General features: G+C 35.3%; 2 protein-coding genes and 1 long non-coding RNA gene across 7 annotated transcripts; 1 reads left to right on the forward strand and 2 right to left on the reverse strand.

The window, feature by feature from the left end:
- Positions 1-1852: 1852 nt before the first annotated feature.
- On the reverse strand, positions 1853-6579 carry LOC6548789 (cullin-2). 2 transcript variants are annotated; one of them, XM_026983644.1, is made up of 9 exons: positions 6438-6579; positions 6018-6195; positions 5121-5345; positions 3986-5063; positions 3683-3800; positions 3516-3622; positions 2588-2956; positions 2420-2533; positions 1853-2361 (listed from the first exon to the last, which is right to left on the reverse strand). In XM_026983644.1, the coding sequence occupies exons 2-9, from the start codon at positions 6134-6136 to the stop codon at positions 2230-2232; spliced, it is 2262 nt and encodes a 753-aa protein (XP_026839445.1). In that variant the 5' UTR covers positions 6137-6195; positions 6438-6579; the 3' UTR covers positions 1853-2229. The 2 variants fall into 2 exon arrangements, with proteins under 2 accessions (XP_026839445.1, XP_001973977.1); XM_001973941.3 differs by lacking the exon at positions 6438-6579 and having other exon boundaries at positions 6018-6431.
- Positions 6580-11298: 4719 nt separating this feature from the next.
- On the reverse strand, positions 11299-22219 carry LOC6548790 (adenylate cyclase type 3). Of its 4 annotated transcripts, XM_026983653.1 has the most exons (19): positions 21363-21719; positions 20738-21136; positions 19844-20033; positions 19413-19722; positions 19238-19356; positions 18902-19013; positions 17346-17473; positions 16974-17132; positions 16739-16877; positions 15860-16122; positions 15328-15691; positions 14699-14984; positions 14568-14640; positions 14371-14446; positions 14083-14308; positions 13508-13590; positions 12603-13058; positions 11543-11726; positions 11299-11470 (listed from the first exon to the last, which is right to left on the reverse strand). In XM_026983653.1, the coding sequence occupies exons 2-19, from the start codon at positions 21024-21026 to the stop codon at positions 11460-11462; spliced, it is 3468 nt and encodes a 1155-aa protein (XP_026839454.1). In that variant the 5' UTR covers positions 21027-21136; positions 21363-21719; the 3' UTR covers positions 11299-11459. The 4 variants fall into 4 exon arrangements, with proteins under 4 accessions (XP_026839454.1, XP_026839453.1, XP_026839452.1 ...); XM_026983652.1 differs by lacking the exon at positions 21363-21719 and adding an exon at positions 22032-22219 and having other exon boundaries at positions 11299-11726; XM_026983651.1 differs by lacking the exon at positions 21363-21719 and adding an exon at positions 21747-21798 and having other exon boundaries at positions 11299-11726.
- On the forward strand, positions 21707-23178 carry LOC113564804. Its single transcript, XR_003408311.1, has 3 exons — positions 21707-21787; positions 22165-22499; positions 23141-23178. It is a non-coding gene; the product is annotated as an uncharacterized LOC113564804 (long non-coding RNA).
- The last annotated feature ends 1984 nt before the right edge of the window (positions 23179-25162 follow it).

Consider the following 25162-nt stretch of genomic DNA (forward strand, 5'->3'; position numbering starts at 1 on the left):
ATAAGAAACATTACATTTTTTTTTTATACACAGTTGCCTTTTATTGATTCTAAAAATATTTTCAAAAATTTAAATTTTGAGGATGTTAAAAAAACAAATGATACCTATAGTTTTCCAAAGTCCGATTTAGTTGAGTAGTTTTTCTCATGTATGAAAAGCTCTGAGGCAGTTGTTAAATGATCGCTTTTTTTAAGATCAACGATTTAAGATCAGCTATTTATACAACAAAATATATACACGAAGTTAAGTCAATGAACAATATGCAACCTCTTCATTGAAAAATTGAATTCTTGAGGCTGGACCAGCGGCGGACATAAGCACCAAAGAATCACTAACTTCATACATATATTTTTTTTCACGTCGCAATTAATAACTGTAACGACAATTATTCTAGTATAAAGTAATTTCTAAAAATTTTTGGTATTATTATGTACATTTATTCATGTAATACTATTTCTATGATGTATTTAAATAATCTTATTACGACAATGTAAAATTCGAGTTTTTACATGATAATAATTTTACAAAATAATATTGGAAAGTCCATAAACTTGCAAAGTGAAGGGCATATTTTCTCAAATTTACAATACATGACCATACGTGTGCATACAAACAGTGTCGCTGTATGCGTACAAGAGAGCTGCTGGCTCTAGAACGCTCTCTCACTGGCTTTTGAACAAAAATTCAAGAGAGCCTGGAGCCAGCACAAAAAAGTGTGCATCTTGTTATTCTAATGTCTTTGCTATGACCTTGAATTCAAAAGTTTCGACAATTTCTTAATGGGACATTTTTTTTATTTCAAAATTCAACACAAAATCAATAAAAAAAAAGCCAAAAATATAATTATGAAACTTTAGAAATCTTTATTAAAATCTATATCGTGATACACATTTTTAATTCCATTCTCATGCTCTACTGACTTGATTAAAAAAACGAGAAGTTATTAACGACTTAGAATCTTTTTTTTTTCGTCCAATGAACTAGTGTTATTTGATATAGCAAGTGGGTAATTTTTATATTTAACTAAATATGTAAATTTAATTTATTTAATATTATAATATATATTTTTTAGAAAAGTAGCACAAAAGAAATAAAAATTACTAAAAACAAATATAATGCACGGCCTTTTTATATTTCATTATATATATGTACATATGTATGTATATAAATACATATACATATATAGGATTTCTTGGTAAAGGAGAAACTTAAATGGGTACACACAGTTTTGATACACAGTATTGTATAATAATAACTAATTTAGTAAAATCAAGATTATTCAAAGAATTGAAGGGATTTTAATATTTTAAACCAACTGTCAATTAAACTACTACAAAAAGCTGGGAAAGCCCCTGTAAACTCTTTAAAATCGATAAATTACAATATAAATGGGAGCAAATCTACGAATCTTAGTCGGAAGCAAACGATCATCTGGCAAGTTTCAGAAAATTTTTTGGTGTTTACTTCCTTTAGCATTTTGACTGGTAACTTAAAGCTCGATATACGATTAACTTATTTTTAGGTGTGGTAAGATTATTTTTAGTCGTATTAGTCGTTAAAAAGAACTTAATAATCGTAAACAAAAAATTGATCCATTTTTTCCGGGCTGACCAAATAAAAGTACAGATCTCTCTCCGGAGATTCAAAGTGGCAACACTGATGCAGACTACTTTATGCATAGCATTAACTTCAATAAAAGTAAATTGGTATTACAAATAATCCGAATTTCGATACAAATGCTTACGAATCCGGAACGCGCGTAAGGCGGTTTATTTTCCTGTACACCCTCTAACCAATATTGTTTGTAAATTTTATTTGTTCAAAAAATATTCCGAAATATAAAGACATCGAATTAAACATTCTTTCCGATTTATTATACATTTTCCAGCAAATTGTTCTGCTTTGTGCGTGTGAATAAAACCAGATAAATATACAATACATAAAAGAAATATAATATATATCTACAAGTATATAGGACACGCATTAAATCAAAATCAACTAACTAAGCTAAATTAAAAGTATCAGTAACATCGTTTGATCTCCACACACCTTTCATACCAATATGCTATGATCATAAAAATAACAAAACTCAAATTGCTTTTAAACATTTTTAGTTAGTTGTTTTCAGACAAAATAGGCCGGTTCGTTAGAAATTCCTTGTTGTGTGTATGGGAGGTTGTAGTTCGGGAAGGTTCTTCAGGTTTAAGAATAAAAAATCTCTACCGCTGTCTATGCCATGTAGCTGTATTCATCGCCCGAGTTCGCGGTTCGCTCAATATATTGTTTGTCAATTAATGACTCCACGCATTTCTTAATCATTGCTATGTTGGGAGTAAAGCTAACCTTCGATAAAGAAAGAACCTAGAGAAAACAATATGTCATGTAGTTTTCATTTACAGTTAGGTGTTTTGAATATTACCTCTTGTATTAGCGCATTGTGCTTTAAGACTTTACGCGCTTTCATAATTCTAACAATGGCGGCTTGTAGAAAGAGTTTTCGGTCCTCATCCACAGAGTTTATCGTGTGTTCCACCTTTATAAAAAAAGTTGTTAGCACCAGGTACTATTTAAAATCTAAAAGACTTACCTCCTGTGGCGTTTCCTTTTGCAAAGCCGAACTTATTTTGAACTTCGTACGCTTATTTGTGTAATCCAAATTTAATTCTATTCGAGTCTCCCCGGCGAGATTCTCTGAGCTGGCATTTAAAAGCTTTGACTCGATAATAGGCTGCATGTGCTTTTGAAATGTTTCGTTGTTTAGCTGCAAGGTGTTCTGGATCTCCCGACAACTCAGACTATCACAAGTCTCGAACAGCAAAATTATCGCCATCTGGTATGTCTGCATAGTCACGATGTAGGATTTTTTCAAATGGCTCAACTTTAATTCCCCGTGACACATATGATGTAGCCAAGTTAACTTCCGACCACTAAATAATTTATGATAATAATCCTCAAACTGGAAAATCATAACATAAGGTACAGGATTAAAACAACAATCAACTTAAAATTTCTAATGTATCTTCGACAGTCATTCGTTTTAAGATGTTTCTGGACCAAAAGAAATTACGTTTTGATTCGGTACGCTTATAAACCTTTATTTAAATAAAGATACTTTAAACCTTTTTAAAAGTCACATATTTTAAGAGAGACATGAGGGACGAGTACGATTTTAAAGGAAACTTTTTTCTACAAGAAGTTGGCTTATTTCTAAGCATTTTGGAAATGCTATTACTTTGCTGCTTAAAATATTTCTCCAGGTTTTTGAACCCTAATATAACATTTTTAATATTTTTAAAAGGACTCTCTTTTAATAATTGACCAAAAACAGTTAAGTAAAAACATCAATATAATATTTTCAATATTGTTAAAAGGCCTCTATTTAAATAATTGACTAAAAACAGTTAAGTAAAAACATCAACAGCGATTTTAAAATCGAAGAATTTTTAAAGTTTGTAAAAGCTAGCTTCTATCTTCTATCTTTTGAAATAAAATATATATTTTTACGAAAAACGTACCATTTTAATAGATTTTTCAAATTCCTGTGGTACTGCAAATGGTATAACTTGAGTAGACCCCAAAGGCCAAGCGCCCGCCTGCAGTACCTTAATGGCAAGGTTGATGCCTGCATAGAAATATACATAAAAATAAAATAACTTTAATGAATAGATTTCTTCAATCTCACCTAAGTCGACATTGCTATCCTTAAGGTGAGTATTAAACTTGTTGTTCAGATCAGTAGATACCGAAATATCCGTGAACATGCGATGAAGTTTATTGGTAAATTCATAACCGCAGGCTTGCTGTAAGTATTAATTAAGAAAAGGCACAAACAAGATTTAAGCTAATATAGTTCTGGCATAAGGGTCGTCAACAAATTAAATCAACTTTAAAAATAAATTAGATTTATATGGCAAGTCACATTAATTAATTAAAATTTTTGCAGTCATTTACTGTGAATTACATTTTAGGATGGTTGACCACTAACCTTCAACCGATTGATCATTCCCTCCTCCGCATCCATGCTCTGACTCTGTTCGTGGATTAGGCGCTTAGCTAACAGTCGGCTATAAAACTTTTGATACACATCTTTGTCCTCAATATATTTAAAAATAGTTATGTTGTTAGTAAGCTTTTGATCGATCTCTGCCTCGCAGGTCTTCGACTTTTTAAGTAGCGTATCACAGTATTTCGCCACATACTCGGCGCTACGGCAAGGCTGCCGCTCGGTCGGCCGGCGATTGATAACGCTGGCGCACGCCTTGTCTAAAGCGCTCAGGAACAGAGAATCGTTTTCGAAAACGTCAGCAATCAGCTCTTGGTATTTCTGATGCACCTTCAACATATTCTCTACGAACGCAATGTGGATGTTTTCACCCTTAAGCGCAGACACGGTCTGTAGACCTTCACTTTTGATGTGATCGAGGAAGGTCGTAATGAGCTCAGACTTGAGATTGTCGGGTATGGGCTTAAGAACGATGTACATGTTGCGTAAGTCTTGGCGCCGCTCCTCGGATACCATTTCGCGGCACTCCGAGTAGATGAAGCCCAGACGATCGTTTATAAACTTCTCCTCGCACTCTTTACGGAGTTTTGGCAGGGAACTGACATGCAAAAACTTCTGGGCTCTCCGGCCTTCATATTCCAGTATCCGGATAACCTCCTGCATGTACTCCGACACTGAGCACCGATGAAGCAGCTTGTTGGCCTCGTCTGTGTAGTAGGCGCCGCTGGCCTCCAGCATGGGGCCTTCAAAGAGTTCCTGGTAGAGCTTAAGCGAGCCAGTTTTCTTATAGTCCTGCACCTCCACGAAGCTGTGTATCACTCCGTTGATAATTTGCACGCGATGGTGATCCAAGGTGCCATTGCTAGCTCTGTCTGCGGCAATACCCTCGAGTATGTGACGGACTAGTTCGCTGGACAAGTACTCAATCATATACAGTCGCCAAATGTCCAGACCTAGCTCGCCAATCTCCATCTGCTCCGCAGCATCGCTTGACAAATTACCGTAGAACGATTCCGTGTCGGTAATCTTCTGTTTCTTGATGTGCTGTTGATTCAGGTAGCTAAAGAAATAAATTCCAACTATTATTGCGTTTTGACTGATTTTGATGTATTCTTACATGTACAATTGGTGCAGATACTTGATACCCTGGCTATATTCCATCCAGGTGGTATAGTAGCGCTGGAGAAGGTCTGGGCCACCATTAGAATGGGAGCATTCGCCGTCGATCAGCACCTTTTTGGCCAGCATCTCCTGGACGTGCTGCTCGAGGAAGTGTTTTGTTTCCCCATAAAGGCGATCAGCCATCGGTTCCGGCTGCGCCACACACAGTGTGTAAACGTCGCTATATGTTAAAGGAAGGTAATTAGACAGACCGAAGTGTTAGTGCGCGTTATTTTAGAAATTTTATTTTGGCCATTCACGCTTCGCACACATACATACATATTACGAACTGTTGCGGTCATAATAAAAGCAACCTGAGTTACACTGTGTTGCTTAGTTGTCGTTTGCCAAAAATATTTAAGAGAGAAGACATCAATCTATTAAATTTATTTACTTGAGCATAGTTTACCAGACAGGTTTGTAAAGTTTGCGGCCAATATATTTAAAATCAAGCAAAATATTTATTATCTACACGTTAACAAAAATGTGAGTGCATGTCCAGACCAACACCACGACATTTACCAAATCATTGACTCCTCGCCAGCATATATATTTGTGAATTGAGTTGCTGAATACAATATATACATAACTGATCCACTCGATACTAGTACATTCAGTTCACCGAGTAAAATGCAAAATAATGTGATTGAAACCATTTTTAGGTTGGATTAACGTATTCAATTAATTTGCAAGTTTGTATTATTTCAAAGTGAATAAAGCTGGTTTTTAGTACAAGTTCCTTATGTTGTTTTTTCTGTGTTGAGTGGCTGTGTACCCTTTAGTAACCTATCATAATATCTCTCTCCAGGATGTCTAATTACTTCGATCGTTGCCGTGGTAGTCCAAGACCTACCTAAAGCTTGTGTTCCACACCGAGCGCTCCACTTTGGTAAGCGTTATCACCGACTCGGCGATGCAGCGCAGGCGCGGCCAAACATCGACAAACTCCACTATTTTGGGCTTAAGCGACATGTCAACTGGGTCTTAGTCCTAGTCCTTGGTCCGTCTGGAGATAGATTTGGAAGAGTTTCCTGGTGGGGCAGGACGGAAACTGATTAGAACGCCGACTGATTCCGCCTTCCCGGTTACAGCAATTGGAGACCGAGCGTCCCTCATGCGTTGGCAGAGTCCACTTCTGCTTTGCTTTTTGGCATAATCGCTTAGATTTTGCATTTGGGTTACCCAGGCAATGGCCTTGCCCTCAAGCAATTGCACAGCATGCCAGTTACCGCTTGATGTTTCGTAAGTTGGCGTGTGCTCGCGGTATACTCACCGAATGCTTTACTACGCTATTTACTTAATAATTACGCCGAGAATTTAATTATTTTTGCACTTTTTTTGGTATCGTGAAATGGTTTGTCAGACGAAGACGATATCGATATATATAATACATCGATATTTGAACTCGGCATAGAAACTCGATGTGAAAAGAATGTCGTGTCTCCACTGCCCAAACATCTCTCCTCTATTTTGGTACTAATTTAGCGTCAACGACGAACAACTGAGATAATTATTTGACTTTCTTATTATAAGAACTGGTTAACGCCGTCTTTTCAAAATTTTTTTTCAACAAAAAACTGTAAAAGCACAAACGTAAATTGTTTTTTCATTTGTGAACCGTAATATTACTAGCTCATTTTGAGTGCTTATACGCTGCTTATACGTATGTGCTGGAATAAAAAAATTAATAAAAGCTTGCCTACTTTGGCTGAAAAACGATTACAGATTCGATTATCCGGTAATCGAACTAGTTCTTAAGCTGTTAACCTCTAGTAAGCAACTTTTTTTCAAACGAAAATAAATTTTTGGGTTCTTAACAGTATAGATTTGATCTAGAACTATTTTATGATTTAGCACGAATCGAGTTTTATAAAAAAATAAAGAAAGGTTAAGAAAAACAAAGAAAATAACAATTAATTCCAAACTAACTGAAATTTACAAAACTTTTTAAGTATTAAAAACATTTTACACTCCGAGGTCAGAAAAAATCTCAGATTTGTTAAGGTCTAAGTTCGTTTAGCGCTACATTTCCTTGTAGTCGCCTTTTGGTTGCCAGTCGATTTTAACTTTAACCACCTCAACAGGAGTTGACCAAACCGGTAGTTTCTAGGATGCAGTCTTACTATACTACTCGATGAGATTCTGCCGGTCAGCATTGCGAACGGCATAAATATACCTGTTACTCGTAAAAGGGTATACTAGATTTGTTTAGTATATATGTCTGTAACAGGCTGAAGGAAGCATTTCCGACTATATAAAGTAATATATTCTTGATCAGGATCAATAGCCGAGTTGAATTGGCCATGTCCATCTGTCCATATGAACGCCTCGACCTCAGGAACTAGAAATGTTAGAATTGAAATTAAGCAAGTGCTTCCTGAGACATAGACAAGTTGGTTACAGTTTGGCGCGCCTTTTTACCCACCCAAAATTGCGCGGTTTTTAAAAATATTAAATTAGAATATAACAAAAACGTTGATCAAAATTATATTTGCATTTCAAATACTAAAAATTGGTCATTTACATAAGTATACATATTTTTACTTGTATACTAGTAGTTTGCACTAATAAACATTTTAAATAGTTAAAAAACTTCATATGCACCTGTTTATTGCAAAATTGTATTCTTGAGGCAGGACCAGCGCACCTAAGAATCACTAACTACATATATTTCTCCACGTCGCGAGCTGAATACTCTAACGAGAAATAAAGTACCGTAAACTAGTAGTTTATGAAATGAATTAGGTATTATTATGTATTATTATGAAAGACTATAAACATCTGATGTGAAGTTTAAATTTACATACGTGTGCACACATGCAGTGATCGAGTGTCGCTGTATGCGTACAAGAGAGCTAAAGCCTCTAGAGCGCTCTCTCTCTGGCTCTTGAACCGAAATTCGAGAGAGCCTGGAGCTACAAAAAAAAAATCGTATAGGGGCGGTTTCTCAGCTTGTTATTCAAGTGTCTTTTATCAAACTTAAGGTTGGTCAACGGGACTGATTTTAATAAGTTCTCAAAAATGCCGATTAGATCTAATCGAGCTAAAAGACTTTTGGATTTGCTTAGGAATGCTACTTATCCGAATTGTCTTCACTGCACTCCAACTGTCAAAATAAGTCAAGCTAGGATAATATTAAGGATTGCAGACACAAGTTGGCTCTGTAGAGACTATTTGCATTTCCAAAACTCCGTTCGGCTCCCAAACGAGCTATTTTCAACCATATGTTTTGGAGATTTCTAGACGGATAATATGGGGGTCAAAAAGTTTAAAATTAAGGTCAACAAGAGAGAATGCTGTAGTCGAGTTCCTTGACGGTCAGATGGAGATGGTGGAAGGAGAAATTTCAACATCTTCTGGAATATCGGTAGAAATTGGGGAAAAAAATCTTAAAATAACATAACAATTTTTAATTTTCCAAAAGCTTGCGTGTGACATTTTTGGCCGGTTTGTGGGCGTTAGAGTGGGCGTGGCAACATTTGGAAGCTGCATGCTTAATTGGATCCAATTTTTAAATTATCGGATAACCTAAGGCTTTTTAATTTGGACTGACATGTGTGATTTAGTTGTATGCGGTGGGATTTGAACTCTCAACTAATATATTCTTTATGTCTATAACTATAATGTTACTTATATCGTAATTTTGGAATTAACTTTAAAGCGGATATTTATATTTTAGACATCATTGAGAGTTAAAGAAATCAATTTCATAATTCTTTTAAAAAGTAATAATATACGAAACAAATTAAATTGATTTTAAAAAATGCTTGTGTGCGTTAGAGTTGGAGAGGACAGTTTGAACTATCAATAAAAAATAATAAAACAAATATATATTTTATTTTTAATTTTTAAAAAAGTTTTTTTGTCTATCGTCTAGTCAGGGGTGTGCTTGGTTTTATAAGATGGTCAATTACTGTATGCCCTTCGGCGCCTAAATTTGGATGGATTACTTATATTACCTCCTTACGCAAGTAGACTAACGCCCACAAACCACACAACTGACACGCCCACACTTTTGAAAAATGTGACATTTTTTTTTATATATTTTGTAAATTTCTATAACTTTGCCAAACAATTTTTTGGCCAAACAGTTTTGGCGGCCACACACCGCCAAAAACTGTCAGGCCCACACTTGTGTAAAATGCTGTGATATTTTTTCATTTTTTAATATTGTATCTTTTAAATTTCTATATATTTGCCAAAAAAAACATTTTTCTACGCCCACGCTAACCCCACAAACCCCGAAATACTGTCACGCCCACACTTTTAATGAAATGTTAGGATTGTTTAATTTTATTAACTTTATTTCCCAATTTCTACCGATATTCCACAAAATCTGAGTAACGGGTAGCTGATAGTCGGGGAACTCGACTATAGCATATAGTTTTAATTGTTCTTAGGGCAGAATAACTCGTTTTGACGCTCTTGGTGTTATTGGTATTCTACTTATGTATATTTTCAGATCATATTTCGTTCATAGAAAATAAAACCATGGCTTTGCTTAATTTCATAAAATAGTGATGATTTATTCTTTTGCTAGTCCGTCCGAATTTTGAGTATGAAACCCCAGCTTCGTGGAGTTTATTTGATTCGCATAGGTACAAAAACACTTTTGGACGTACATCTGTATATGATCTCCTTATTCTTAGCCTTCTGTTAATTAACTTACCGTCCCTGGCCAACTGTAGAAAAGTCTTGGAATAGTCTTGATGTGTAATATTATACAATATAATATATATAGAATGCTGAAGTGGAGTTCCCCGACTAGATACCCGTTACTCAGGTAGTGGAAGTGCAAACGAGAAATATCAAAATTTTCTAGATATCAGTATAAATTGGGGAAAAAATAATAAAATGAAAGAAAACTTTTTTAAAAGTGTGGGCGTGAGAGTTTTGTTCGGTTAGAGTGGGCGTTTGTATTGTATAAATTTAACTATAAAAAAAATGAAAAAATATCACATTTTTCAAAAGTGTGCCGTGACAGTTTTGTGAGGTTAGAGAGGACGTGACAACATTTGGAAATAAACATGCGCCGCGTCTATGTCTCTAGACCCTGCATGCTTAATCTCAACATTTTGTGTACTGTAAATGGGTATTAAATATGTACACGACCATCCAAAAAACAGAAGTTATTGGCTTAAACAATTTTATTTTTTTTCGCTATATTTTGCTATTCGTTTTGGTAGGTTTTAATTAATTAATATTAACGTCCATTATTTTTTAATGAAATAAAACTTTATTTCATTTTAAAGTTTGATGACAAAACAACACAATCTGCTAAAAACAGTAAAAAAAAAACGTATGTTTTTGAATTAGTTCACAATGTTTTTTAACCACAATCTTCTAAACCCATTAAAAAATGTTTTTGAAATAGTTCATAGTGTTTTTTTAGCAATGGAATTTCGAGCTAACCCAATCGTTTCTACAGTGCTCTTTCATCTTGATTGTCATGCCTCAAGCCATCAAAGATAAACTTAGACAATAGATTACAAAAACCTGATGGACAAACACATTCATAAGATTTTAGATCAAGATCCTTGTTTTGTTTGTATCTTTTCATAAGTAAGTTCGTTTCATTTTGTTGCTTTGCTAATTCGTTGAATTGTTTTAACAAGAATGCAATGCTAATAAGTTTCTTTTAATTTAAATATTTCCATATGTAAGAAGGTATAATGTTGGTTGATGACGCCCAAGAACGCACTCTAAAGATAATATATTTTTTGTTTGATTTCCACTTCATTTTTATATTTCATTAATTTTTACTAATTAATTATGTTATGTCTCTTTTTCAATTTGGACTGACACGTGGGATTTAGTTGTATGTGGTGGGATTTGGACTCTCAACTAATATATTCTATATGTCTATAACTATAATGTTACTTATATCGTAATTTTGGAATTAACTATAAAGCGGATATTTATATTTTTACACATCAATTAGCTGCAAAGCGAAGTGGATCACTTAAATATTACAGATTTCTGAAAATTAACAATTTTTTGTTAAACGAAGGCTGGTTTAAAATAACTGAAAATACTTAGATGTACGGAAATATAGTTAAAAGATATATATATTTCTTGTTTTAGGTACACAGTTTACCAACTTTTGGAATGCAATAATATATTTGTTAACTAATTTCGAATTTTGTTTATTTCTTTCATTAATCATCTGGCATGGAATATCACACGAATACTGAGGCAAAAGCAAATTTATTGCAAAAATAATTTCTTCAAAATAGTTAACTTTTTTAACACGGCCACACACACATCCACATCCATATCCATCCTGGTTACACGTTTATACAGAATCTAGTTTATAAGAATGACAAGCTAATTATTCTAGCAAAGACTGAAATTCTCCCACCCCCTCTTGGCCCTCACTTTCATTTCTCAAGCTCTGATCTTGGTCGATTCCCACCGATTGCTCTTGGACATTCATCTTCAGCAGGGGCATCTTAATGTCTGAGGCCTCCAGTTCGCTTGTGGATTCTAGGGCAGACGAATCCAGCCCATTGAGATCGACTACGCCGGGGGGTACCGGCTCAGCACTCGGCTGGGACTTACCCTTGAAAAAGAATAGAACATCATGTATTAGGTTTTTTTAGAGTTGAAAAGGACAGTTTGAAATATCAATATAAACTAAATGATAAGATAAAAAGAAACCAAATATTTTGGGCTTCAGTTTTTCGCGGATTGTGGCCTTTAGTGTGGGCGTTATTAATTTTATTTGCTATATCGATCAACATTTACAGGAATAATAATAAATTTAAAAAAAATACACAAAAAATTTGTCAGCCTGCTGAACCAAAAAAAGTTAAGATTAAGCATGCAGATTGTAGGGAAAGATACGGCCATGGTTTTACATGGCTTTACATGGTCCTAACTACGGCTTATAAATTTAACATGTGTATTCATTTAGTATCCCATGAGAAACCTCCTGTGAGACTAACATATGTATATCTAATACATTCATATCTATGTGTGTACTAGATGCGGATAACCAATTGCCCACGTGCAAAATGTTAAAAGACATTGCAAGTGAATTAGGCTAAAGAAGATGGGTTAGATGGGAAATTAGTTTTATTTTATCGCACGTTTGCCCACACACTACATTTTGTTTTTATCGTTCACATCTTATAAATAAATGTTTTCAATAAAATATGTTTGTTAATATTTATTGTTCTCTTTTATAAACCTTTAAAAATAATAAATTTCGTTTGTCCACATATTTTAACTAAATATATTCAATAAAAACCGTTGGCCGACCCTTTCAAAATAGTTTTATCGTTTGTATTATTTTTAAAAAGATATCGTTTTTCAAACGAATACAAAAAATTTTGAAGAACGTGGGCAACACAAAGCTAGTTGGTGGGCCAACTATTCCAGCTTTTAAGTTTCAAAAATGAGATTTTTATTTTTATGTTTAGGGAATCAGGCTTACCTGCAGATAAAATGTCATCAACTGTCCCTTTCCTTTGACAGCTACCAGACCACGCTGAAGGAATTTGTAACCAAACGGTTGTAAAATATTGCAGGTATCCTCTGTGACCTGAATGGCGCCTGCCTTTCCTGTGCTCTCCATTCGCGATGCCACATTCACCGTATTACCCCAGATGTCGTAATGCGGCTTACGTGCGCCAATAACGCCAGCCGTGATCGGTCCATGATTGATCCCCATCTTGAGAACGAAGTGATTGAACGACTGCTCGTTGATGCCATGCAAGGCGTGTTTCAGTTCCAATGCAAACTCCACCAAAATGGCTAGGTGAGACCACCTTTCTGTAATGGGGGCGTCATTTCTAAGAGTTCTCTGCTGATTTATCCCACTGGCAGCCATATATGTGGAACCAATAGTTTTTATCTTGATGATGTCTTGGAATTGGGGCAGCTCCAACAACTAAAAAAGGATTTTTTAAATAAAATTAATCTCTTATTCTCATGTGTTTTTTGTTGATAATATCTGAAAAGAACAAGATTTTCTTTCAAATGATAACTATTTTCTAAATTCTGAGGAGTGATAAAGCTGAGGAGCGATTGTGAGAAAAAAAATTAAAAATGGTTTTTAAAAAAAAATAAAAAAGTCAAGTTTTTGATTTTGGAAAATTTTTTAAATTTCAACTACATAATAAATGGAAAACAAAATTTTTTTAAATTCGATTTTTCCGAACGCAGCCTGGTTCGGCAGCTTTAAGCTGCCTCGTTCGCGTAAAAACAGACGGAGGGACAGGCGAATATGGTTATATAGAATCTGGCTGTTGATGCTGATTAAGTGGCAGCCTTCTGACTGATATGCACTGTGCTAGGGTATAAATAAATATAAGAAATAGTATGAATACATTTACTTACAGCATCAAAATCTGAGATAACCTCATTGAGAAATCGTAAACACTCCAAACCCTGGTTGTTTACAGTTTCTTCGGAATAGAAATCTGGAAAAAGAAAGTCGTCGATAGTTATTTCAGTAGTAGAAATTTACATAATATATAAAAAAGTGAAAAAATATCACATTTTTGAAAAGTGTGGGCGTGACAGTTTTGGGCGGTGTGTGGGCGTAGGTGTGGGAGTGGCAACATTTTTTTTGCAAATCTATAGAAATTTACAATATACATACATACAAATATAAAAAACTGGAAAAATATCAACGTTTTAATGTTTTCAAAAAATAGATGTTTGTCCAGTGACAAAATAAACTATTATTGTCCAAATATCTTTAATTTATTACATTTTATAGGCACAAAGATAATATAATCACTTTTGTCAATAAAGCACAACAAAGCTTTGACCAATACGCCTCAGTTCTAATACTCTGCTAAAATTTGGGCATTGGGCATTGGTGTAACCTGTTACTAACTCACGAAGTTTGAATATAATTCCTGAGGTGTACTTGTTTATACATATGTGGAATATTGGTTTAATCTTACCAGAAAAGTTTGGCATGCTGGCGAATAATACCCCAACTTCAGCATAGCTCTGAGAATAAAGATCATCATGAGAGCGTTTAGTGTTCTTCATGAAGTGCTCTGCCACATGGACAGGTAAGACATTGTAGACCAAAGCCTCATTTCGCTGCCGCATATCGTTTGCGGTCTCCTTTTGCTCGGCCACCTCAGTTTTCCATTTGAAAATGACCCTATCTTCATGGTCCATCTGTAAATTGCAATTATTTGATATGTGCATATATCATGCGCCTAACTTTATATTATAATTACGTGTCTTGCCAAGGTGCTTAGCGCCAGAGCAGCCACTAGCAGAAGTCCTGAAGCAGCATATCGCGTAGATATAATACTAAACATGTTTAATATATGAAGAAAATCTTTATTAGTAAAGTGAAGTGAAAAACATCGTAATTTTTCCATCATCCTTTTAAGAAAGCATCTTTATCATAAACTAACAGAACATAACTTACGGTTGATGTTCAAAATCATCCTCTAGAGCATAAAGATCCTGCATGATGAATATATTGAAATAGCAATGCAAAGCTATAAAAAAATAGTAATTTATTACGACATAAAACTGTTGTGCATTAATTACAGTTACCTGCAATGGACAATAGCAGCAAAATCTTCGTAAGATGAGTAAGTTGGGCAATCACGGCGATCGCAATTAATATAAGTACTCCAAAGTTACTTAAGTAGGACGGATATAGAACTCGTTCCGGGGGCACAGCCTCGCGCATTTGTTCCACAAATGATGCCGGAAGTAGGTGTTCTGCGGTAACAATCGCCTCCATCTCCACGGCTATATCGCTATCTAGGCTCGCCGTTACATTGAACTCGCTTTCACTCACAATATGCTCGGTACGCACGAAGGTGACGAAAAAGAACTGTAAGTTATTAAACATTTTCATTGACTTTCAGGTTTTGTCAGATGTACTTTAAAAATATTTCTTCAAATATGTAAATCAAATAAAAATCGAGGTTCACGAGGTGCAATATTATGCTTTAGGATTACTAGCCTAGAAAAAATAGAAAGTAGAACTCTGAATTCCGATGACGATAGTGATCAAGAATATATGTTCGTATATACATTGTAGGGTTAAAACAATTTTATTTATTGCGTTGAACGTATTGTAAAATTATTTCAACTGATATTTAAAGGATTTGCATTCCAATATTTGATTGCAATGATTCATACATATTTGATCTTTGACAAAAACACAAACTAACCATGTCGATAACGTTACTGAAGCCAATGGTGAGTGCAATAATTATGGCAGCCAGCTCGCGAACAAAGGTTATGTCATTGAAGCGCTTGCTCACATCTACGAAAAACTTGGGCAGCATGCCGCCAAAGCTCTCGGCAAGGCTGATCACTACCAGCATGGCGATCGGTACCAACGGCGCAGCTATGTTAATGAAATGCAGGGTAGATCTCGGCAGGACTAAGTATGAGTATAACACATCAATGCACTGCACCATTAGAGCGGCAAGAAGCGGAAGTGAACTGTACGGCTCTCTATATACGGCGTACGATTGCTCCAGCTGCGGGTTTTTGAAGCGCAAGAATATGTTAGTGTCCTTGGTTAGGTTTCTGGAAAAAATTAAATTTTTTTTTCTTTAAATGGGAACATAAAAATATGTAATCACTTTGTTTCCTAAAAATATGTAGACTGATAGTTAACAGTCAAATTAATTTATTTAATTTATATAATTTATTTGGATATGCTATAGTATATAACTAAGTTTTCTTTTTACTTACTCATGTCCGTCGCGCGTTACCAGTTCATCTTTCAATCGTTGTTTGAAGTTCTCCAATTTCACCTGCTCCTCTTCGTCTGCAGTCACTGTAGTCACTATTTGGTGTCCATTGGATAAAGAATTCTGCGCCAGGAGCTCTTCGTCGTCTAATGTGGCATCGTTGTCATCTTCTTCTGAAACAATATCGTTCATCGATCCATTAGGACTGGAGGGTGAGATTTCATCCTGGGATTCATTTATTTTTTTGGCACATGGCGATGAAAACTGGAAGAGACTCATATAATTATTATACATTTTAATGTATTCAATTAATTTATAAAACTGTATTATATAAAAAAACATTGATGGAATTCTTAATATTAGACTATAGACTATAGACTATATGTCATTTTTTTAGTCTTGCGCTGCGTCTATGTCTCTGGAAGCTCAACATTCTAGCTTTTGTAGTTCGTGAGATCGAGGCGTCCATTTGGACACAGAAACAGAAGGACGGACAGACGGACATGGCCAGTTCAACTCGGCTTTTAATACTGATCCAGAATATATGGTCGGAAACGTTTCCTTCTGCCTGTTTTATACTTTTCAACAAATCTAGTATACCCTTTTACTCTACGGGTAACGGGTTTAAAAGTAAATTAAAGTGTGCTATGGTTGTCTGATCAAAAGTGATACTTCAATCGAAAGGTAGTGGAAAAAGTAATCGTTTTGCTACTCAAGAAAAATAAAGGGGCCTAGGAAAAAGTGTAGAAATTAAATATATTAGATTGGTAGACAGCATTAGCTCCCGCAAAAATGTATTATAAAAATACGCATGGACTGACACCTTATTTCATAAAATCCGATGCGCCGTTCAAAGATATATATATTTTTTAAAACTCACCGCCTTAACTACTTTGGTAATAAAATACGTCTTTAGTCCAGCAATACGCAACAGCTCCTCCCGTTTCTCCCCAAAGGCGGGCTCCACTTCGAATTCGCCGTTCAGAAATGCAAGCGTTTTGTCCGAAATGTGAACGCGTCTAAGAATTAAAGATTGAGTTTTTAATAATACATTGATATACAGATGTTGGTTATTATCAATTATGCAGTAGAGAGAGGGACATGCCTGCACTTACCCAGCTTTTCCGCTCGATTCCATTTTATTAGCCAGTTCTACGTCCTTTGAGTAAACGTCAAATTGCCACTGCCGCTGCCCGAGAATGCCGGCGAGCACGGCTCCAGTGTGAATGCCCACTCGCATATCAACAGGTGAGTTGGCCTTCTGCTGCACATACCTGCAAGCACAGGGAGGGAGTAATAATTGATTGATTTTTAGACGCCCCAGAAAGTGTGCCTAGGTAGAGGATTTCGCCCAACTAGCAAAAGGAGCGAGCGTGGTTATTACAGTGCAATCATTATTAATTGAACAATCGTTGATTTTACGTCACCTTTCGCCTGTCAAGCTGTTCCCCACACTCCCCAGAGAAATGTCTACAACCGCTACTTACTTAATGGCCTTTACCATGGAGAGTCCCATGTGCACGCACATGACGGCGTGATCTGGACGCTCATCAGGGGCACCGCTAATGCAATAATAGCAATCACCAAGAATCTTAATGCGCAATTGTTGATATTTCTAGGGTAAGGCAATTGTGATTTAGTTTAAGTAAAAGCACAAATTAACAACCAACACTTTCAACAAAATCAATATTTCAAGAATGGGCTAATTGTAATATAAATTTTTAGTACCTCAATGTAATTAAAACTTCCTAAAAAACCAACTTAAACAGTTTGAGCTATCCAGAAAATATATAATATAGAACCAGGCAAAGAATGCTATAGTCGAATACCTAGACTATCATAGTCCCGCTACTCGCACTTTCTTCTAAGGAGATGGATATGGAGATATGCAAGCAGTAAAAGAACTGTTTCAGAGCGCGGGTCAACGACTACTTTTGTTGCCCAAAATTAATTAGTCGTTCAGTTTTAAATATATCGAGAGCAAACTTAACAATCTAAAAAGGATTACATTCTAATTAAAATATCCGATATCTGCTATATTTTAAATTTAGCTGTTTTAACGAAAATTACCACAACTTTTAAAGAAGAAAGAAAGAATTATTTACATAGTTTTATGTTGTTTCCAGACAGATTACTAAAGCTTGTATGTGAATATAATTCAACCAAACCGCAGTTGTGCTGTCTTTATTTTTATACTATGTAACAGGCAGAAGGAAACGTTTCCGACCATATAAAGTGTATATATTCCTGATCAGGATCAATAGCCGAGTCGATCTGGCCATGTGCGTCTGTCCGTCTGTCCGTATGAACGCCTTGATCTCAGGAAGTACAAAAGCTATAATGTTGAGATTAAGCATGCAGCTTCCAGTTACATAGACACAACGCAAGTTTCTTGACCGTTTGTTAACGCCCACAAACAGCCCAACGGCATGCCCATTTTTTTTTTCATCGATTTGCCAAAAAAATTTGTTCAAAGCCCTTTTGAAGAATTTCTTATTATTATTTTTTTTCCAAGCTTGTACGGATACTCCAAAAAATGTTGAAATTTCTCGTTAGCACTTCCTCTAGCTAAGTAACGAGATACCCGTTGGTATCTCGGGGAACTCGACTATAGCATTCTCTCTTGTTTTTAAATGCATTTTAAACACTTAAAACTGCAATAAAAGATTTGAAACTTAAAAGCTCAAAACATGCGTTTAAAGGTCTCGTATTCGGAATTCTGAAAACATAAGATTGTACATCGGTTTTTGGTTAATAACTTTTAGAGCAGTTGTTTTTGGCTTAATTTGACTTATGGGATAATAGTAATAATTATAATGAGCTGCGTCATAAAAAGTCCCCCCCCAAGTGGTTTGATAATAGAATTTAAAAATAGAAAACTTTTCACTGAATCATGATATTCTCAAGCAAATCAATGGTTTCTTCATGATAAAGATGTATTTAATATGATCAAATCAACCATTTATGATTTGGCCGGGACAGGTAAATGAAAACTAAAAAAACAAAAAATATAATGCAAGAGAAAAGTAGAATACAAAATTACCTCGGCAAGCCTATCGAAACGCGCAAAGAGCTCGTTAAGCATTTTTACCAAATCTTGGGCACTATACGTGGAGGAGATAGCGGTAAAGCCAACAATATCCGCATATAGTATGCTTGTTTGTACAAAATAAATAGGAAAAGTATTTTGAAATTTATTCGCAGAAGTGAATTAAATTAATCGCAGATTAAATTAAATACTAACACCTATAGATACGCTGCTTTATATAAAAGAGAAAAAAGAGCTTGAGTATTGTACAGTTTTATATGAGAAAAATTCAAACGCAAAAGCAAACATTTTTTTTCTTTTTGACAGCAAATATTCAATCTTTAAGCGTACCTTACATTCTCGTGCCGACTCATGTAGATTTTTTTAAAAGCCTCGGAACTGGATGATCCCAAATCTTCCCGCATCTTAATAGCCACGTGCTTGGGCAGCACAGACAAAAGCAGACGCTCCTAATAATTACAAGCATTATATCGCATACCGACCGTCAGTAAAACAGAATGCTAACCTGCTCGGCCGACTGTTCCTCTATGACCATTTTTACTTCGAGGCTCTTTTTGGCTTCGAGGAAGGCTCGTTTCTGTTTCGCCTCACCCATAAAGTAGTACAAAAGGCCAATGAGCGCTGCCGTGGCTATTAAAACAGCGTTAGCCGCTAACTGGTTCGAGAGTAGCGAGTCCCAGTGAGAATAGCCAACAGGCAGACTAAGACAAATAAAATATGTGATACATCCAATCGACAGACCAAGGAAAATGAGCTGTAATGGCAGCGTCACATAGACCAAGAAATTTAGAAGGATGGCCCAGCCAAGAAGGTCCCTAAAAGATGAGGGATGAACAAATTGAATGTATGAACAGTTTATTGTCTTTTCAAGAATTACAAAATATACTTTGTGGGGGACACTCCTCCAGTAGTTAACATTATACTTAGCTAACTCACCTTGGTGAAAAACTAGGTTGCAGAATAATATAGACGGTAAAATGTACAATGCTTAATAGCCACAGTGCCCGTGGTACAATAATCAAGAGTATTTGGTGCAAGCGCCTCAGTGCCGGTCGATCAGAACGTCGTCCAATGTAAAGGAGCGCTGTTAATGCCAAGTACGCCACCAGCATACAACAGTTGACCACTAGAATACGGTAATAATAAGAGAAAGAGTAATCAAATTAAAATTATCTTAAAAACTATCCTACATAGATCGACTGGATAAATCCCTTTTTAAAATAAATATACATACATACATATGTACATACTTTCTTGGGTCGCAGTCTTCTTTTCCCTATGTATAACATAATCTTCCATTTTGTTGTTCACAAAATAATTCAACCGTTAATATCAGTATCTGTGTTTGAGGTCTACCAACATGCATACATACATATGTACATATATATAAAACTAATAATTTGAACGGTACTAAAATGAAATCTAAAACCAAGAAAGTATGCAATAACAATCTTGACGGTAATAATATCTAAATTAAAATGAAGGAAGTACATCCATAATGGCAGATTGCCAAAGTTGAAGTTTGTGCACTTTATACTCACATTCGTATGTAAATAGCTACTCTGGTTTTCCAACATTGAAACTGAAGCTTATGAAAAAAATGTATATACACTACATATGTAAACCATTTACAAAATAATTTAATTGATTCCAACTGTGATCGGCTGTTTTACACCTTTAAAAATTGTATTAATACACGGTTGTATTTATTTTAAAAGTTATTCTTCCATATGTACATATATGTATATGTATGTAAGGTTTTCTACTACATTCTTCCGACAAGGTCCTTAGTGCAAAAACAATTGCGTAAAACAACTAATCTCTATTCACCTCTCGTAGGGGCCGCCTGATCCCATGGTATTCCGATGGTCCAAAAGTTGAACAATACGGCCGCGAAGACAAACCACTTCAATCCACTGCGGCGTTGTTTGATGGAGTAGTTGTGGTAGAGTTCGTTAAGCACGTGCTGTGGCAGAATGACGACTCCACCACCGGTGATTCCCACTCCTCCGGCCACATCACTGTCGTTTTGCCGCCGACGGGATGTTGTCTGACGCTGCGAGGGCGATTTGCTTGTCGATGCGGTCGTCATCTGACCTTTCTCCAAATTTGCTTCCATCTGTTCTGTCTAGCTTCGTTGTTCGGCGACCTTTTTTGTTATTCGTGTTTTATTAATAAAGCTAAACCATGTCCTTGCCTTATTTGTTTATGATGTGAAGGACCTAAAAACTTTAAGAGAAATAGGAGCACTGCCAGTCAAAAACCAAACACACTGACACAGTTTAAGCAAGTAATCTTGACACTAGCGGTGCATCGTCGCTCCTCCCCCACTCTCTCAAATGAATGTCTAGAAGCGAAATGCACAGCGGAAGCGTCCTTGGGCGTAACATATGTAACATATGTACATATTTACATATATTTATGTACAAAACACACAGCGAAAAAATGTGTTTACCTGCATATGTATGTGTCTACGCAATGATTGGCACTCAAGAATACATTTTTTGCAATAAAACATAAAAATATTATAATAGTTTTGCGCCTCTGTAATATAACAAGTAGTTTTTACGCGTTAACGATTACAGAAAATTGGATTTTCTAGTTGGATAGAAAACTTAAATTGTTTTGTCATAACTCCATTTATCCATTGATCCATTTATACGAAGTTGTACCTTTTTGCAGCATTCGACTACGGTAGCCGTAATAAGAGAATTTCTTCCGCTCTTTCGCTTTCTCCTCTGTCTCTCGCTGCTCTCTACCCCGCTACCACTTTCTCTTTTATGACTACCTTTTCATTTCACCATTGCCAAGTATTCGACTGACGAACTAAGTAACACACCTCTCTTCCTTTTTCTTGTGGAAAATCCGTTTCATGTCTAGGTAGGCGCGTACATGTGTTTATTATGGTTGTGTGGGTTAGGCTCAGTTGCTCAAGGTTCGTTTTAATGCTTTTTGATTTTGTTTGTATAGCAGCGCGCGAGTGTGTCTATCCTCTGCTTATTGCAACGAACACTCGTTTGATTTCAATTTCAATCCCAGTAACTAACACCCCCAGGACTTAAGTCCAGTATTTTAGTCCAAGATATTCGGGAGTTTTTCCGACTTCACTGCTTCTATAACATACGTTTGCTGCGCAGGTTATTCCCTTTTTCGTTGTATTCAGTTTTTACTGCTGGCAATTTTCCACACTAGACACCGAGCAATTTCCTCTGACTAAACTAAGCCGCCCGATAAACTTGACTGACTGTCGATTGCAGCCTCAGCAGCAAGGACCTCCGTTATTTCGTGCTTAACCGCTCACAGGTCGAACGAGAGAAAGCTTTTTCGGCTGAAAGCTCTACTATGCGCATGCGATCGGAGCAATCCACTGATAACGGTACAGCTGGGCTAGCGTGATAAGATACCCTTTTCACAAAAGCGTAGTCAGAATATAACCGGAAGATCATAAAGTTCATTCGACTCCATTAAGGTCTCCCGCCAATAGGCAACGAACGACTGAAGAAAACGCCAAAGAGTGCAGCTGCTGGTCAAGAGTGCCTGTGCGAGTGTGGCGGCGGGGTGCTGTAGTACTGAACATAGCATGCAATCATGAGTAAGAGATATTTACGTTATACTGTTTATACTTTATTTAATCTACGATTTGTTGACCGTAGAATTTTATCTTATCCTAATCCTAATGCTATCTTATATATTTTCTCTAAATACCACAAATTTATTCTGGTAATACAAACTATTTTTTTAATTTTTTCTTTAAAAAACCATTTATATCAAATCAAAGCACTTCCTACTAGTGAAGATGACATTTCAACTTTTCTTTATGAAAAGTTCTTTAGCTTTTGTGATGAAAAAATAATTTGGAACTTAATTATACCCGATACTCGTAATGCCAATTTTTTGCCACTCTCACTTCTACGCCCACAAACCGCCCAAAACTGTCACGCCCACAATTTTAAAAAATGTTGTGCTACTTTTTTTATATATCATGTAAATTTCTTTAGTTTTCCCAAAAACTTTTTGTCCACTTCAACGCCCATAACTCTTACGCCCACGGTCTTAACAAATTTTGCGTTCTTTTTCATGTTGTTATTTGTTCTCCACTTTTTACCGATATTTCAAAAACATTTTGAAATTTCTTGTTTGCACTTCCACTAGTTGAGTAACGGGTTGTTTTTATTTTTTGACTTTATTTATATTAATTATAATGTTTAATTATATGTATGTTTGCATATCTAGGGAGTGAACGTAGTGAAGGCGCGACACTGTGGCACATTTTGGGCACATTTTCATTAATGAATAAATTCATAAACCGTAAGTAGAAGGAACTAGATTTATAAATTGCGTAGCATGATTATTTAAAAATAAATAAATCAAAATTTTGTAATCATAATATATATATGTATATAACTAAGCCCGGCAATGCACCCGATATCTGCTCGAAAACGTTTCTTTTTAACTGTTACACATTTCAACGAATCTAGTATACCCTTTTTTTCTATGAGTAATTGGTATACAGTGGTGGAAAAAAATAAAAAAATATTTTTATATTAACTAAAAATAATTAACTTCATTTTTGGCGCTTGGAAAAAATAATAGAAACAAGCTAGGTTTCTGCGATTTGTTTGAGTTTTCCCCTGTTAATTTTGTAGGAAAATCAATATATTAAATACTTTCAGGTATGTTTAGCTCATAATAAGTGATTTTGTAAAAAAAAAAAAATGGTTAATTTCAGCTTTTATATTCAGAATGGGGCGAATATATTCAACGAATCTAGTATACCCTTTTTTTCTACGAGTAATTGGTATATGTATAATAGTCGAATGACAAGTCGTCACGAGCGGTATAACACTTTTTAATATAGCGACCATGTGCCTGTGGGCGTTATGACACTAGTTGTATGACATGCACCCGTTAATAGCACATGAGTGATGCTCAAAAATAAATTCTTTGGATCCAACACTTTACGATGTAATGTACATATGTATGTACATGTATATGTACATATGTATGTACAATATGTAATTTAACTATAATAAAATTGCTCTTTAATTATTCAAATTGTCAGAGACAGAAAGAGAAATAGTTTGGTTGAATGTTGTCGACAACTTTTGTATGGCTTTTTGTGCGTATCCCAAACGAATGCCTCGTCCTTAAATTATGTTTTAGAAACAAGCACAAAAAATCTTTGTTGATTAATAATACAAATATTTCAGGCACAAATTATTATGAAAGAAGTTTATGATGTAATAAGAAGGAAAATAGAACGAGTGTTCCGAATGAATATTTTCGGCAAGAAAAAACCCAGTCCAATGACTATTGTTATTTTCTTGCCAATAGCCTATAATATTTATATTTATAATAATATATATAATAATATTTATATTTATAATATTTATAACATTTTAGCAAAGCAGAAAATTTTCCAGCAGCTGCCTAGCATGCATTCTATTTCTTCTTCGTATTATACCGATCCAGAACACAGGCTACGCCACTGCACACATGTAAGTACTCATGTATCTCGCTACCTGGGAATGTTTCGCGAGGGGTGAAAAATTATTATTTCCGCCCATAATACACATACACATATGTGTGCGTGTGTGTGTGTGCGTATGTGTACAATGTATGCATGTACATATGTACAGTAAAATCAGGTTATAGCGACTTTCAAGGGACTGACGATTTTTCGTCGTTATACCCGAAAGACGCAGAAAGGTGGAAAAAACATAATTTTTTACTTTATTTTATGGTTGCCATGTTCGTATTATGTTTTAACATAAAACAAATTAATTTTTTAATTAAACAAAAAATTTAATAAATTTAATTTAACCCATGTTTTTCATACGCTCACCGGCTTCCAACAGCCGAATAATTTGCATTTTTCCTTCGACGGAGAAGCACTTTCGTTTTAAAGACATTTTGTGGGCCCAATGCGCAAGTGTCGAGCTTAAACTGAATGAGCTTATCATGTGCATTTAGTGCATCAACTCACATTTGGCGAATTTACGCATTAAGTTTTATTGGAAAAAAACAGAAAAAACTATAAATATAACGGGACATCTTATGGAATAAGATGGGTGCACACGCACGCTGTAAACATTTTTGTGATTTTTTACATATTTATTTTTTTTGTAATTATTTTACATAATTACTGTAAATTATTGTAAATATTTTTCTATATATATTTTTTTTTTTTTGGCACGTCGCAATATCAGGTTGAATTATGAAAAATCTCGTCGGTATAAGCGGCATGGCGCTAAA

Source organism: Drosophila erecta, unplaced genomic scaffold, assembly GCF_003286155.1.
Source record: "Drosophila erecta strain 14021-0224.00,06,07 unplaced genomic scaffold, DereRS2 tig00000975-arrow-arrow-pilon, whole genome shotgun sequence".
Taxonomy (NCBI): Eukaryota; Metazoa; Arthropoda; class Insecta; order Diptera; family Drosophilidae; genus Drosophila; species Drosophila erecta.

Excerpts from the sequence above, each read along its gene's own strand:
- LOC6548789 (XM_026983644.1), bottom strand. The coding sequence starts at position 6,136 with ATGTCGCTTAAGCCCAAAATAGTGGAGTTTGTCGATGTTTGGCCGCGC. Across the intron at positions 5,346-6,017 it reads GTGTGGAACACAAGCTTTAG|CGACGTTTACACACTGTGTG; the intron begins GTAGGTCTTGGA and ends TTTAACATATAG. Across the intron at positions 3,623-3,682 it reads GGATAGCAATGTCGACTTAG|GCATCAACCTTGCCATTAAG; the intron begins GTGAGATTGAAG and ends ATTTCTATGCAG.
- LOC6548790 (XM_026983652.1), bottom strand. The coding sequence starts at position 21,026 with ATGGAAGCAAATTTGGAGAAAGGTCAGATGACGACCGCATCGACAAGC. Across the intron at positions 17,133-17,345 it reads TCCATGGTAAAGGCCATTAA|GTATGTGCAGCAGAAGGCCA; the intron begins GTAAGTAGCGGT and ends CTGTGCTTGCAG. Across the intron at positions 15,692-15,859 it reads GTAACGCGCGACGGACATGA|AAACCTAACCAAGGACACTA; the intron begins GTAAGTAAAAAG and ends AATTTTTTCCAG.